The sequence below is a fragment of the Dryas octopetala genome, chromosome 2, assembly GCF_963921425.1.
Source record: "Dryas octopetala chromosome 2, drDryOcto1.1, whole genome shotgun sequence".
NCBI classification, from domain to species: Eukaryota; Viridiplantae; Streptophyta; class Magnoliopsida; order Rosales; family Rosaceae; genus Dryas; species Dryas octopetala.
The window spans coordinates 6,243,452-6,259,668 of record NC_141367.1 but is presented as its reverse complement, the minus strand read 5'-3'; the positions used below and the strand labels follow the sequence as shown (position 1 = coordinate 6,259,668).

The window sequence follows — 16,217 nt, the reverse complement described above, 5'->3', positions numbered from 1 at the left end:
ATTTAGTTAGGAAAGTATTTCGATGACAAATTAACCGTTTGAAAATGAAATGCAGAATGCACCCTTCTTCGATCGTCACCAAGCTAGGAGTCAAAACATTGCCTTGAACTTTATAAAAAATTATATATATATATATATATATATAATTCACTAGATCAATTACCAAATGCAGAATGCACCCTTCTTCGATCGTCACCAAGCTAGGAGTCAAAACATTGCCTTGAACTTTATAAAAAATTATATATATATATAATTCACTAGATCAATTACCTCAGCTGAGCTAAATAATTATATGTTATATATATGCATGACAGTGTAGTAATATATTAATATATAATTTACTTTTGTGTGATATATTGTTTTGTTGCTGGAAAATTTGACACTATTTCTATAATTGTCTGTTTAGTAGTTCCTCCACTCACTCTCTAGGATCCGCATTGTCCAGGTAAATTTCTTATCATTTTTTCTTAACAGTGTAGTAATTTATATAAATGGATTGGGGAACTGGAGGGAGAAGAGTAAAACCAACTGCAGCCACAAGGACTAAAATCAAGATGCAGAAAGAAACCCGCATCGAGCTAAGAAAATTATAATCTGCAAGCATCCTGGCCTTCAAAGAGTCAACCGGACGTTGAATTGGATAACAAGAACAGTTGGCCGCCTCAATTATGATCATAAACATCACTTGGATTAGATCTGTGATCGATCCATGAGGGCATCCTCTTCTAACTTATGAGTTGCAAGGAGAGAGACCAATACAATCTTACCATAGTAGAATTTGCTGAGGGAAAGAAGGAAAGGATCAAAGATCGGGTATGGTATTGTTTTTCAAGACTGAATTTTAATTAGAGCATATATATCTATAGTTTAATTTCATCATCCTCCACCTTAATTTCTGTCTCTGTCTCTCGCTCTCTCTGTTAATTTCATCTTCATATATATATATATTAATAGCATTGAGCACTCAACTGAACCACTTGAATTTTTGGGTGGGTGGGTGAGTCAATCTCATGTGCATAGAATATAAAAATAGTTCAGATGATCTAAGTCATCTTAGTATTTTAGTAGACGTTAAACACCAACCGAATTCAAGTCTTATAGGACATTTAATAAAATTCTAAGTAAATATGAAACTTCAGAGACTCCAAAATCTATATATTTGCTGTCACAGGCTCCGCATCCATAAACCTGTTGTCTAAGAACTCAAATTTGAGATGGCATTCTTGACAGAATTTAAACAGATTTGATAACATCCCGGGGAACATCTCACTAACCAGCTTTTCCACTTGATCCTCTTCCTGCACTAATTCAATAAAATGGCAAAATATAAGACAAACCTGCCAAATATAAGACACATATCATTGTTGGTTACATACCAAATATAAGACATACCAAATGTTCATCTTTGGGCAGATGCTGATTCACATGAATAGAGCAATTTCTAACATAGTCTAATTCTTCAGCTGCTTCATCCAGATAACCTTCTGTGCGGTACGTCTTGTCGTGGTAGACCTCAATAAACCCTTTTCTCCCATTGATACTCTCGACCAGATTGATTTGCCTTCTCTTGTTCGCAGTCCATTCAGAGAAAGCTTTTTTCCCATACAATTGCCCAATTTTTTGAATAGAGTTGAAATGGATTTGTGTTAAAATTGGGAAATGAAACCTCTCTTGTGGGGATTGCAAAAATGGGTGCAAACGTAGCTTCCTAAATTGTATGCACCTACACAATAGAAAAGTAATCATCAATAGTGAATAACCCCAACATTATTTGGTGATTGTCACTTCTATTTAAATCAAATATAGTGAGTCATGCATCTTAACACATGGATGAACCACATCAGTCCTGATTGAGATCATGCATGAATTGGATGTCATTTTTTGGCAAGTATAAAGCCAAAATTAGTACCCATGGTGACAACTAATTAATTCCCATCAACCCATTCCCATCAATCCTAAACCCATTAATTCCCATGCATGATATACAATGGGTTGATGGGAATTAATTAGTTGTCACCATGGGTAATAATTTTGGCTTTATACTTGCCAAAAAATGACACATCCAATTCATGCATGGTCTCAATCATGACTGATGTGGTTCATCCATGTGTTAAGATGCATGACTCACTATATTTGATTTAAATAGAAGCGACAATCACCAAATAATGTTGGTGTTATTCACTATTGATGATTACTTTTCTATTGTGTAGGTGTATACAATTTAGGAAGCTGCGTTTGCACCCATTTTTGCAATCCCCACAAGAGAGGTTTCATTTTCCAATTTTAACACAAATCCATTTCAACTCTATTCGAAAAATTGGGCAATTGTATGGGAAAAAAGCTTTCTCTGAATGGACTGCGAACAAGAGAAGGCAAATCAATCTGGTCGAGAGTATCAATGGGAGAAAAGGGTTTATTGAGGTCTACCACGACAAGACGTACCGCACAAAAGGTTATCTGGATGAAGCAGCTGAAGAATTAGACTATGTCAGAAATTGCTCTATTCTGTGAAAATCAGCATCTGCCCAAAGATGAACATTTGGTATGTCTTATATTTGGTATGTAACCAACAATGATATGTGTCTTATATTTGGCAGGTTAGTCTTATATTTTGCCATTTTATTGAATTAGTGCAGGAAGAGGATCAAGTGGAAAAGCTGGTTAGTGAGATGTTCCCCGGGATGTTATCAAATCTGTTTAAATTCTGTCAAGAATGCCATCTCAAATTTGAGTTCTTAGACAACAGGTTTATGGATGTGGAGCCTGTGACAGCAAATATATAGATTTTGGAGTCTCTGAAGTTTCATATTTACTTAGAATTTTATTAAATGTCATATAAGACTTGAATTCGGTTGGTGTTTAACGTCAACTAAAATACTAAGATGTCTTAGATCATCTGAACTATTTTTATATTCTATGCACATGAGATTGACTCACCCACCCACCAAAAATTCAAGTGGTTCAGTTGAGTGCTCAATGCTATTAATATATATATATATATGGAGATGAAATTAACAGAGAGAGCGAGAGACAGAGAAATTAAGGTGGAGGATGATGAAATTAAACCATATATGTATATATGCTCTAATTAGAATTCAGTCTTGAAAAACAATACCATACCCGATCTTTGATCATTTCCTTCTTTCCCTCAGCAAATTCTAGTAAGTACTATATAAGAACAAATTAAATAGATGCAGAGCCTTGAATACTCTGTTTCATAGCTTACTCTGCATAATAAAAGCGCGTATAAGAATTTCTGCTTTCCATTGTTCATTTTGGTCATTTCTTGGCTCATTGTATTTACTTTTAATTTGTCTACCATATATTAATACTGATCCTCTGCACTGTGAAGTTCCTGTAATCTTGCGATGAATTTTTTTTCACCTACTAAAGTTTGATGAACAATGTTGATTTATTGCATTAATTGTAGGTCAGGTTGCAAACACTAATGAAACCTTTGGCTGAGTTTAGAAAACATGTATTTAGCATGTCCTGGGGTTTTCTTTTTTGTTGCTTTTTTTTATTTACTATTTTGGGTTGTAAAGGACGATAGTGGCTCTCTTCACTGATTGATCATTGATAATGGTGTAGTGACTTATTCAACTTACATAAAACTAATTAATGATATAGAAAAAGAACATACACACACAATACATATTCTGATTGCACCCTTTATTTCTTTTAAGAGAATTTAAGAAACTTAATTTGTCAGTTCATTTTTTTTCGTTTATATTACAAATTTTTACAAATCAAACATTTGCTTTCAACTTCCTGTTTATGACAACATGACATGACTACAAGAGAAAACAAAGATAAACTATTCTTTTGTTCTTCTTTTATCAAATTAAAATTGGTTTTTTATACTAAAAAAAATAAAATTGGCTTTTGGGAGAAGGACAATTACCAGAATATTTAAGCTTGGTTTTATATTAAGTCTTTACAGATCTTTGACTCTCGAAGAGCCTCTCTATTTGTTACTCTGTTGCTATAAGAGAGGTCCCTGAGTTAGCAGGTCCCTGAGTTTTAGCCGCTATTATAGCCTGAGGTTCTACTTGCGATAATTCATACTTAATGTACCATACTGTACACAATATTTAGACGAACAATTTCGAGACACTCTCGGTTAGCCATTTCTTCCCCTTTAAAAAATTGGTATCAGAGCCTAGTTTAACATTATAATTGTATGTTTATGTAGTAAAGTATCTTGAGGACAGAAGTCATAAATACAACTGAAAAGAAAACATTGTTTATCTGCATGCTAAAATATTTTGTTACCACAAATAACTTGTTTGTTTACATAGTAAACTATTCTGTTAATATTGAGTTTATTTACTAGATATAACCTTCCTTGTTCCCTTGAAAAAGTTATGATAGATTACCTTAATCTAGAATTAAGTGAACATCAAAAGAAAAAATTTACTTTAGATCAAAATACTTTGTTTTGTAATTTTCCTAGCACTCAATATAAATATATATTATATAATAAAGATCAACATATAGAAAATAGTATTGTAGACTTAATAATTAATTTATCACAAAATATTAAGTTAGAACAGAATAAACAAAATCAGTTAATAGAACTTTTAACACAAAATCAAGAAAAGAACTCTATTATTGTTATAAGAAAAAATTTAGACTATATTACTAAACAATTAGAAGAAATTAAATAAAAAATATAGAAAACTTCCCTACTGTTATATATCAACTTAAAAAACAAGTACAACAAATTCAATTAGTACAAAAGAATTTAGCAAAACAAGTAGATTTATTACATGATAAAATAAATAAGTTACTAAATTAAATGCAAAGTGCAAAAACCAGTACAAAATATATAGAAGTCCTTCAAACAATCCAAGAAATAGAATCAAATACAACACCTGTAGGAATTTCATATTATACATCTAGTATCTCAAATTAGCATATACCTATTAGACAAAACAATTTTATAATTCAACTTTTGGTAAATATAAGTGAAAAATTGGAAAGTCTTAAAGAACAAATAATAGATATACATAAAACTTTAGCAAATCATAAAGTTACACTACCTCCAGACTTAATACAAAAATTAGAAGGATTAACTTTAAGAAAAACATAAACAAAATATAAGAAAATTAATCCCTTTGATAATACTAAATGGAACTATTCAGAAGAAAAGGCAAAGAAGTGGTCAGAACCGAAGACATCTACTCAACAGAAATAGAAGCACAAGAATTTCTTGGATCAAGATTTGAAAACACACAAAAACATAAGAACTCATTATATCATTTATGAATGCTAGAAAGTAAGAAAAGTATAGTAAGTAGTATTAGTCAACAAGAAATTAGTTGTATAGATAAAGAAGTAATATTATATTTATTAAGTCCAGAAGCAACTAAAGAACTTAGAAAACAACAATATAAATTAATACATATAGGAACAATACTTGTAGGAATAGCCAGATTAGCAAGAGCACAAGTAGGAACTAAAGCATTGATATATATTTGTGATGATAGATGGGAAAATCATGAACAAGCAGTCATAGCTACAGCTGAAGTAGATCTTAATAAAAACTCAGCAATAGTAGGATGTATTAATAAAATAAACAAATGGAAAATCCAATTATGCAGAAAGCGACACTTTGCCAAATATTTAAATGAATCCAGAAATCATGGCCAAAAAAAAAAGAGGAAACAGCCCCACAAACACCTTTATATGATCCGTTTTCAAATTTAGCACCATCACTAATCTTTGCAGAAAAAGACATTTTGTAGACAGGAAAACTCTCAAATACCCCTTATATTTTTTCGATATTACCTTTTGTCATGCCATCCTATTTTGAAATCAATGAATATACCTGCTTTCTCATTTTTCCCACACAACCTCTCTTTCATCTCTGCTTTCTCTTGTAGAATTTAGGAGTATTTGTTTAATTTATTAATTTTGAGGGAGAGAGAGGAAGCAGCATTGAAGCTGAAAGGGGAAGAAAATGAAATTTAATCTCTGTAAATTTTTCAGTGCTCACGCCACTGTTACATTCATTCTTGCAATTCTGTTACATAAAGGGACAGCAACCATATTGCTGAGGCATGCCAAATGCGTGAGCCTATGAGCTCAGCACTACCATTCAATTGGTGTCCTATGAGACACAGCCACGTGTTCAACTTACACAAACATAATCTAACTAATTAACTACAAAACTGTTACATTAATTAGCTAAATTAAGTTGCCAAATTCTTAAGCTCAGTCAACACTCCCTTCTAAGGATTTGGCAGACTTAACACCAAGCTTGCTCCTTAACCAACAGAACCTGTCTTTGGCTAATGCCTTCGTGAAAATGTCTGCGAGTTGATCTTCTCCTTTGCAGTACACCAAATCAACCACTCCATCATGAATAGCATCTCTTATGAAATGAAATTTCCTTTTTATGTGCTTTGACCTCTGGTGAAAGACAGGGTTCTTGGACATTGCTATTGCAGATGTGTTATCACACAGTAGGGTAGTTGGTTCAACTTGCTCTTCTCCAAAATCTTGTAGAACAAACCTGAGCCAAATAGCTTGAGATGTGGCCTCTGAAGCATTCATATACTCTGCCTCTGCAGTAGAGAGAGCAACACTATGTTGTTTGACTGATGCCCATGAAAATGCACCACTCCCAAAAGAGAATGCATATCCTGATGTGGATCTCATATCATCCTCATCTCCACTCCAATCACTATCACAATAGCCTATGAGAATGGCAGAATCTCCTTTCCTATACTGTATGCCATAGTCAATGGTTCCTTGCACATATCTTAACACCCTTTTAGCTGTTCCTAAGTGTTTAGCAGAGGGACAATGCATGAACCTAGCTAGCAAGCTTGTTGCAAACATAATATCAGGCCTTGTGGCAGTTAGATATAACAAGCTTCCAACCAGTTTTCTGTATAAGCCTTCATCTGCAGGCTCACTTCCATCTTCCTTCCTTAACTTTTCAGTTGTTGACAATGGGATGGACACAGGTTTGCAATCTTTTAGGCCAAATTTCTCTAGCAAGTTGTGAGCATACTTTCTTTGGTGGATAAAGATACTCCCTTCTAGCTGGATCACTCCCATTTAGGGATGGCAAAATTCCCCGCCCCCGAAAATCTCCGTGGGGATCCGCCCCGATTAAGCGGGTATGGTAATACCATCCCCATCCCCGCCCCTCCCCGTATAGCCGTTTAATAAAAATATTATATTACATAATTATATTTTAATTTATTTTCTTAATTTTTGTTGCATATCTTTAAAATTTAATAGTGTTCTCTTTATGATTTAGTGTTATTGTAATATAATATGATGAATTTTAATGTATTTCATCTATTATATTATATATTTATATTAATTTGATATGGTATTAATAAAAAAATTATTTTTTTGAAAATAATAGGGGCCCCGAATACCCCCGATGGGGACCCGATTACCCGGCGGGGCGGGTATGTATTGGCAAACCCGCCCCGAACCCGCCCCGTTGCCATCCCTACTCCCATTCCAAGAAAATGATGTAGCAGACCAAGATCAGACATTTCATATCTGTTCATCATATCCCTTTTGAATTCCACAAGCATACTGTCACTGCTCCCTGTGTAGACAATGTCATCTACATAGATTGATACAATAAGTGTGCCCTGGCCTTCCTTGCTTTTAACATACAAAGTTGCCTCACTAGGACTTTTCTCAAAACCACATTCCAACAAATAACTGTCAATATTTCCATACCAAGCTCGTGGAGCCTGTTTCAAGCCATAGAGGGCTTTATGCAGTTTATACACTTTGTGCTCCTGATTCTTGACAACATAGCCATCTGGCTGATCTACATACACTTCCTCCTCTAGAATTCCATTGAGAAAGGCTGATTTGACATCAAGTTGGAAAAGTTTCCAGCCATTCTTAGCTGCTAGAGCAATCAGTGTTCTTATGGTGTCTAACCTTGCCACAGGAGCAAAGGTTTCATTAAAATCAATTCCTGGCTTCTGTGTATAGCCTTTAGCAACTAATCTTGCCTTGTGTTTCTGAATTGTGCCATCCAGATTGAGTTTGATCTTGTAAATCCACTTTACTCCCACAATAGGCTTGTCACTTGGTCTATCTACAAGCTTCCAAGTCTGGTTTTTCTCAATCATAGCAATCTCTTCTGACATTGCTTTCTGCCATGCTTGGTCTTTGACAGCTTCAGTAAAATTCTCAGGTTCTATTATACTAAACTTGCATTGAGCAAACACCTCATTGAGGTTCTTCCACTTCTTTGGAGTATTATCATAGGTATCAGACTTCCCAATTTCACTTTCAGCTGTAGAAATTGGAACATCAGTCCTTTTCATATTTGTTCCACCATTTGAGCCTTCTGTGAGTGGACTTGGACATGAGTTTTCCACACTTGCAGCCTCATTAGACACTCTTGGAGATTGCACAGGTGTTGCAGGTTCAACTTCACCTTCTGCAGCATTGCTTGTCTGCTCTCTTTCAAAAGGTACTGTTATATAAACAGTTTCCTTAGAGTTCCAATCCCACAGTGAGTTTTCATCGAAAATCACACTTCTAGAGACAACAACCTTGTTATTTTTCAGATAAAAAACTCTATAACCCTTCTCTCGAGTTCCATACCCCACAAAAATGCCTCTCTGACCAGTTTCATCAAGTTTCTGCCTATTTTGTGCAGAAACATGAGTAAAACATACAGAACCAAAGACTCTTAGATGTTTAACACCTGGCTTCCTTCCACTGTACTCCTCAAATGGAGTTTTGTTATCTAAGGCATTTGTAGGACACCTGTTCAATAGGTAGACAGCAGTATTGACTGCTTCTCCCCAAAAACTCTGTGGCAGCTTCTTTTCATGGAGCATAGTCCTGGCCATTTCCATTATGGTCCTGTTCTTCCTTTCAGCAATGCCATTTTGCTGAGGTGAGTAAGCAACAGTTAATTGCTTCTCAATTCCCACCTCCTCACAGAATTTCTCAAAGGCATGAGAGGTATACTCCCCCCTCTATCACTTCTCAATTTCTTAAGTTTAAATCCACATTGCAATTCAACCATTGCTTTAAATTTCTTAAACACATTGAATGCATCAGACTTGAACTTCAAAAAATAGACCCAACACATTCTTGACTTGTCATCAATAAAGGTGAGAAAGTATTTGTTACCTCCAATTGTTTCTGTCATGGGACCACACACATCTGTGTGTACTAACTCCAAAAGATCAGAGGCTTTTCTGACTTTGTCTTTGTCAAAGGGTTGCCTATGAGCTTTTCCCATTGCACAGCTCTCACACATGTGATCAGTGTCTGTCAAACTTGGTAGACCATATACCATCTCATTTTCTTGTAACTTTTTCAGACTTCCAAAGTTCAAATGTCCAAATCTTCTGTGCCACTTCCAAGTTGACCCAATAGTGGTCACTGAGTTTGCCATAAAAGGAGTAACACTGTCAAATGAGAGAGGGAAGCATCTGTTTCCTTTCATTTTGACAGTAGTGATAGGTTCCTGCAAGTTCTTGTCTCCAAAAATGGAAACCATGAAGTCACCAAAAACAAGCCAATATCCATGCTCAATCATCTGTCCAACACTGAGCAGATTCTCATCCAGACCAGGAACAATCATCACTTCAGGTATGTGTCTGACTCCTCTCTTTGTTTCAACCACCAGTGTGCCTTTGCCAGTAGACTCCACTAAGTCACCAGTCCCCATTTTGACCTTGCACCTCACACTTCGATCTATGTTGATAAGAAGTGACTCACAGCTTGTCATATGGTTGCTGCAGCCACTATCAAGATACCAGACCCCATGTTCCTTTAGCACAGATGCCATATGACATGCATAGAACATTGTGGCAGTGTCCTGGACCTGATTGGCATAATTGACCACCTCACCCCTCCTGCTAGGTTGATGGCAATCCTTCATCATGTGGCCAAACTTGTCACATTTGTGACACTTGACCTTTCCTTTGAACCAACAGTCACCATAGTGAAGCTTGTCACAAATCTTGCATTTCTGCTTCCCAGAGTCAGCACCTCTTTCCTGTTTTCCAGCAACTTGAAACTTGGCATCCCATTTCCTTGGTTTTCCTTTCCATTGCTTCTGTCCCTTCTTTCCTCCATCATGAGCATATGGCCTATTCTGTGTGTTTTGGCCTTTTGGAGTGATGCTCATACTGGAAAATGCCTTCTCTGTGTGTCCATCATCTTCCTCATGTCTATTCAATCGAAGCTCATAACTCTTCAAAGATCCAACAACCTCATGTACTGAAACTGAATTCAGATCACAAGTTCTTTCTAACACTACACACATTGGATCATAAATCTTGCATAAGCTGATAAGTACCTTTTGGACCATTCTCTGATGTGAGAGAATCTCACCATATTTCTCCATCTGGTTTGTTAAATCAAAGAACCTGGAAAAGTAATCAGCAAGACATTCATTATCTCTCATTCTCATATACTCAAACTCTCTGCGTAGACCTTGCAATTTCACAGATCTAGCTTGTTCATCACCATGATACTCCTCCTGCAGTAGGTTCCAAGCTCCCTTTGCAGTTTCTTGATTAACAATTCGAGGAAAGATTTCTTTGGAGACTGCTCCTTGAATGATGCCTAATGCCTTTGCATCTTTCATGTGCTGTTCTTCAAGATATGCTTCCATCTCTTCATCAACATCTACACCTTCAGCATGTTCTTCTTTCTTTGAGCTTTTCTTTTTCTTTGATTCAGGGACTGTAATCCCTTTTTCTACTAGCTTCCACAATCCTTGTGACTTGAAGATAGTAATCATTCTGACTTTCCAATAATCGAATTCATTACCATCAAAGATAAGAGCTCGTAGCTCACCACCTCCAGAGCTTGCCATTGCAACCACGAATCCTTGCTCGTTTCACTCTGTTCTTCTTCACAGAAATCACGCCCCAGTACCCCTTGATCCAATCCTACGCTCTGATACCATGTAGAATTTAGGAGTATTTGTTTAATTTATTAATTTTGAGGGAGAGAGAGGAAGCAGCATTGAAGCTGAAAGGGGAAGAAAATGAAATTTAATCTCTGTAAATTTTTCAGTGTTCACGCCACTGTTACATTCATTCTTGCAATTCTGTTACATAAAGGGACAGCAACCATATTGCTGAGGCATGCCAAATGCGTGAGCCTATGAGCTCAGCACTACCATTCAATTGGTGTCCTATGAGACACAGCCACGTGTTCAACTTACACAAACATAATCTAACTAATTAACTACAAAACTGTTACATTAATTAGCTAAATTAAGTTGCCAAATGCTTAAGCTCAGTCAACATCTCTCTCTCTCTCTCCAACAAAAAAAAAACCCAAACGCAGCCATGGAAGAAATTAACTCTACCCAGATGCGTCCCAACAGAAGCTTCTCTAAACATCTTCAGCAAGTTTATAAGGCTAAGGGTAAGTATTTGGGAATGCATGTGGTTCATTCCAGAGTTATAGAGCTATTTATGCAGGCAATTTGGAAAAAGTCCAAGGTAGAGCCAAGAGAATGTGGAAAGCTATTGGTCTACTAGGAAAGTTGGCTTGCTGCTAATCTACATAGTTGTTCATCTTTGTCTATTGGTATATCTAGAAACAGAGAAATTTGCAGACCTTCTGGTATATCTGGAAATAGAGAAATTTGCAGACAAGTCCTTATTGATCCTTTAAAGTAAACAAATCCCTTACAAATCTGAAATCTAAATTTGGTTTACAAAGCCAAATTGATGTATAAACGTCGACCATAATATATTTTTGACTGTCCATATGGTCGACGTCGACTATAATATATTGGCTTTGTCGACTATATAGGACAGTCGACGTCGACCGTCCATGTGATCTACATCGACACAGACGCGATTTCCAGAGTCATACTGGCGGCTCCTCTCCCCGACCCAGCAGTGGTGTTCAGCTTGTCCTTGGCTGCTATACTGTCCTTGAGCAAAACAGGAATACCATGAAGCAGTGTTGTTTTGGTGGGTTCACATTTGTTGAAAATTAATACACATTATTGGAAAATACTACAAAATTCTAGAGACTTCCTCAAAACTCATACAAATTAATGCTAGAATATTCTATGTTGGAGCAAAAAATTACCGCGACACATGTCAATTTCTCATTTGTCATTTGAAGAACAATGACTCAATCAAAGGTGATGTGTTATTTAAATTTAAGAAATATTTATTGATAACCTATCTTGATAAGGAGTCAATTTCATGATAATTACATTTCAATAATATTTTATTTATTAACAATGAGATAAATAGAAGTTACGGCAATTGGGAAGGATTTTCACGTGGAATACAAGCCCAGCCAAAATCTCTTTGTTTCCCATTCAATTTGGGACTCATTGTTATTAATTAATGATAATTATTTAACACTTATTTCTTAACCTTTGATTTTTGGGAATTAAGAGGATAATGAAGGAATTAAATAAGGAAGTAAATGCAGAGACAACGTGAAAAAAATCTCTTCAATAGAAGACCAACCACTAAAAATCCCATGGATTTTCTCCAACAAAGCCTACCATCTTAGAGCACAAGAAAGGTAGAGAAAAACCATGAAATTAGTTGAATCAAACTATTATAAAGTCTCATGGAGGTCATTAATGAAAGGTATGTAGAAAATCATTTTACAAACACTTGAGAGTTTCTTGTGCTAACTTAGGCATCAGAGGGTTTTTTGCAGGTAACTCCACCCATCTTCGAGGAGAAGAAGCTTTGACAAGTCAGACAGAGAAACCAAGCCGTTCAATCTGCTTCACGTCAAATGTTCAAGCTCCAAATAATTTTATTATTGACATAATTTATCTTCGAGAAATTTTAGGTTCAACAGTTGGTGCCGTCTGTGGGAAAGACATTTCCAAAATCAAGCAAAGTTGCGAGTACAATGACTGACTTTGATTATCTCGAGGACATCGACTTGAGCTCGATCCAAGATCCATCACTTGTCGCCTTAATCGAAAGAATAGCCGAGGAAACCAGAAAGGCTCGAGAAATCGAACAACAAGCAACAACAAAAGCGTCCGAGAAGCACGAGGAGCCTCCCCTGAGAGTCGACAAACGCAAAGCATCATTCTCAGGCGTTCACCTCAGGAAGAACACGCAAGATGATCTCGAAGAAATCGAGGACCCAAGTGGCTCCAACCCATCGAAGAAGAAAAAAGACACCGATTTTCGCAACGCGCTCGAAAAAATCATGAAATACCATAAAGCAACTAGAACTCTAGCCGAGTCGGCTCTCGAGGTGGCGAGAAGCATTTGCAAGTCTCCCTTCACGGACAACATTCTGGAAGCCCCGAGACCCTGATGTTTTCAGCAACCTAAGTTCAAGCTATTTGAAGGAACGACTGACCCCCTCGAGCACATCTACCATTATCAACAACAACTCATCCTGGAAGCAAACAATGAAGCCCTGATGTGCAAAGTTTTTTCTTCGAGCCTCACAGGACCTGCCTTGACCTGGTTTCACCAAATCAAGCCAAAATCCATTAGGGGGTTTGCTGAATTATGCGAAATATTCATCGCACAGTACATCTGCAATCAGAAACAGAAAAACGATATCTCTGTACTCTTCAACACCAAGCAACAGAAATGTGAGAGCTTGAGCGACTATCTAGCTAGATTTGTGGTCCAGATGTCCACGCTCGACAGTTGTGATAAGCACGCCGTGGCCATAGCTTTTCGCGAGGGCCTCATCGAGGGATGCAAGCTACACGAATCTCTAGTCATGAGGCCCTCGAAGAACATGCAAGAAGTGATCACTCGAGCCGATGGATGCATCTGCCTTGAGTTGTCGACCTCGAATCATCAACCAGTCGCCACACCAAATTCTAACACTATCGAGGAAAAAGACCCCGAAGTCCTGGACATTGATTAAACGGGGCCAAACATCTCCCGAAGCCGTGGAACGCAATCCATCTGGATAAGTATTACTTTTACAGATTATCCACCATTTATTTTATTTTATGTTATGCAAAATAAATTGCTGTATCAAGCATGTTCGATCTCTCTTTCCAAGAGGTTGGTCAACTTTTATTTTATTTTATTTTATGCAAATAAATTGATGTGTCAAGCATATTATATCTTTCTCAATTTCTATTTCCCCGTTGTAATTGCATGATTTCAATAAAAGAACATCAAAAGTGTTCATTCAAAGAAATACTTCATTAAAAAACCTCTAATGGGGCAACAACCTTGGTACACGCTCCAGCCTAAACGAGCTCAAAAGAGGCCAAAGCTCTACGAGCTCTAACCAGACATAACTCACATCTGAGAAAAGCTGTCAACTCAACTTGTGAACTCCGACAAAGCTATGAGCTCACACGTGACTGACTTTGAACTTCAAGCTTGATGAAGCAGTGACCTCGACTAGCAAACTCATGCAACTGCGGTGAACTCCGACATGCGAACTTCGACCTACAATGACCGCGAAACCCGAGCTCAACCAAGAAGAGACAGAATAAAAGTACATTCATAGTGATGTTTACGGCTTGAAGGAACGAATTGGCTTTTCCTTTTGGTACTATTGTGGTAATAGTCCTTATCTAGACATTGGTGACATTGGTGACATCGTCGTTGCTGACAAAAACGGCAAGGCTGAGTTCCAAGCTCCTTGCCGCACTACAAAGTATCCTCAAGAAATTCCACCTTTGCCACGCGTCTGGGGTCACAGGATTTACACCATCTACGACATTCTGTTTATTTGCCCGAGCTCGACGCAAAGAGAGCTCTGGCCTTCAAGCTTGAACCAAGACCCGCGAGCTGGCCGGATCATCTTCTGATTCAATCAATATTGGCAAAATACCAATAATATGTTCCTATGTATTCCCAAAACCTCGAATTTGGAGTAGGTTAGAGCTTCGGGTTCTAAATATTTGCTCCTTAAAAGTCATAACATGAACATCATGTCCACTTTAACATATTTCTGAAACTTCAGGTTCCAGATTCAAAATATGGACTTAAATTTAATTTTAAAACTTCTGAGTCTAAAATGTTTGAGTTTTGAACTTCAGGTGCATATATATTTACACTTCAAGTCCTTATTTCCTTTATGTATGTACCATGTTAGAACTTCTGGTTCTTAACAACATTCATATATTTTGAACTTTAGGCAAAAAATGTTTTGCTCAAAACTTCAGATTTGAGGTTGACTGACCATAATTAGAAATTCAACTTAAGGTGATATATATACGCGAAGCTTAGGGTTCGATGTTTGAGACTGTAAGTCCATATAAAAATAATATAAATCAAAGAATTAAAACAAGGAATTAAATAGAACAATCACAATAGTAAAACATAATAATAAGGAAATTTCTGGTTCCAATAAAAGAAATCAAGAAACATAGAACTTCTGGTTCCATTGATTTTAATAAATGTGAAGATCTTCTGGCCTTCATAATTTGATAAGAATTGAGACACTTTGCACTCATTCAATTGTATAAAAATTGAGTCACTCTTAACTCTCATTCGATTGTAAAAGGATTGAGGAACTTCTAGTCACTCATTCGATTTCATGAGGATTAATTAATTTAATAAGGATTGAGGATCTTCAGGCCCTCAACCTCTCACTAAATGAACTTCTGGTTCAAGTTTTAATCAACAATATTAGAAATTTAAGGAACATACATCTCTAGTTCCAACTTTATATAATAAAAATAATGAATTGCAATATGCCAATGAAGCAATATTGATATCATAGGATTTAGCTCATATATATAAAACACATATTATAATATATGAGGAGAAAAATTCAACAAAAAGTAATTCTGGCTATCATTGCATATTGTTCCAATATTGATCGATCATCGTGAAACATTGAGTTTCGATTGGATCGCGAAATTTCAGGTTTCAATTGGATTATATGATAAGGAACTTCATGCCCTTATAATAATTAAGGTCAAGGAACTTTAGGTCCTTAATTGTATGGGTCAAGGAACTTCAGGTCCTTGTATGATAAGTAATAAAAAACATCGGGTACTTATCTTATTTAAATGTATAACAATTGAGGCACTTTGCCCTAATTTAATAATACAAGAACTGAGGAACATTGGGCCCTCACTGTATTGGTTAAGAAATGAGGCTCTTTACGCCCTCATTCAATTTTATGAGGATCTTCGGGTCCTCAATTGATTTTTTATAGGATTTAGCATTTTTTGGTCCTTAATCGATTTAATTTGAGGATCCAACAACATTCAGTTCTAATCTCAACAATCATGATAATAGCATGATATTATAGTT

At 36.4% G+C, this 16,217-nt stretch overlaps 1 protein-coding gene across 1 annotated transcript; it reads left to right on the top strand.

Annotated features, from left to right (window-relative positions):
- Positions 1 to 13,395: 13,395 nt before the first annotated feature.
- On the top strand, positions 13,396 to 13,857 carry LOC147292741 (uncharacterized). The gene has a single exon (XM_086230919.1). It carries the CDS (start codon positions 13,396 to 13,398, stop codon positions 13,855 to 13,857), a length of 462 nt encoding a protein of 153 aa, XP_086087045.1.
- Positions 13,858 to 16,217: the final 2,360 nt, after the last annotated feature.

Excerpts from the sequence above, each read along its gene's own strand:
- LOC147292741 (XM_086230919.1), top strand. The coding sequence starts at position 13,396 with ATGTGCAAAGTTTTTTCTTCGAGCCTCACAGGACCTGCCTTGACCTGG.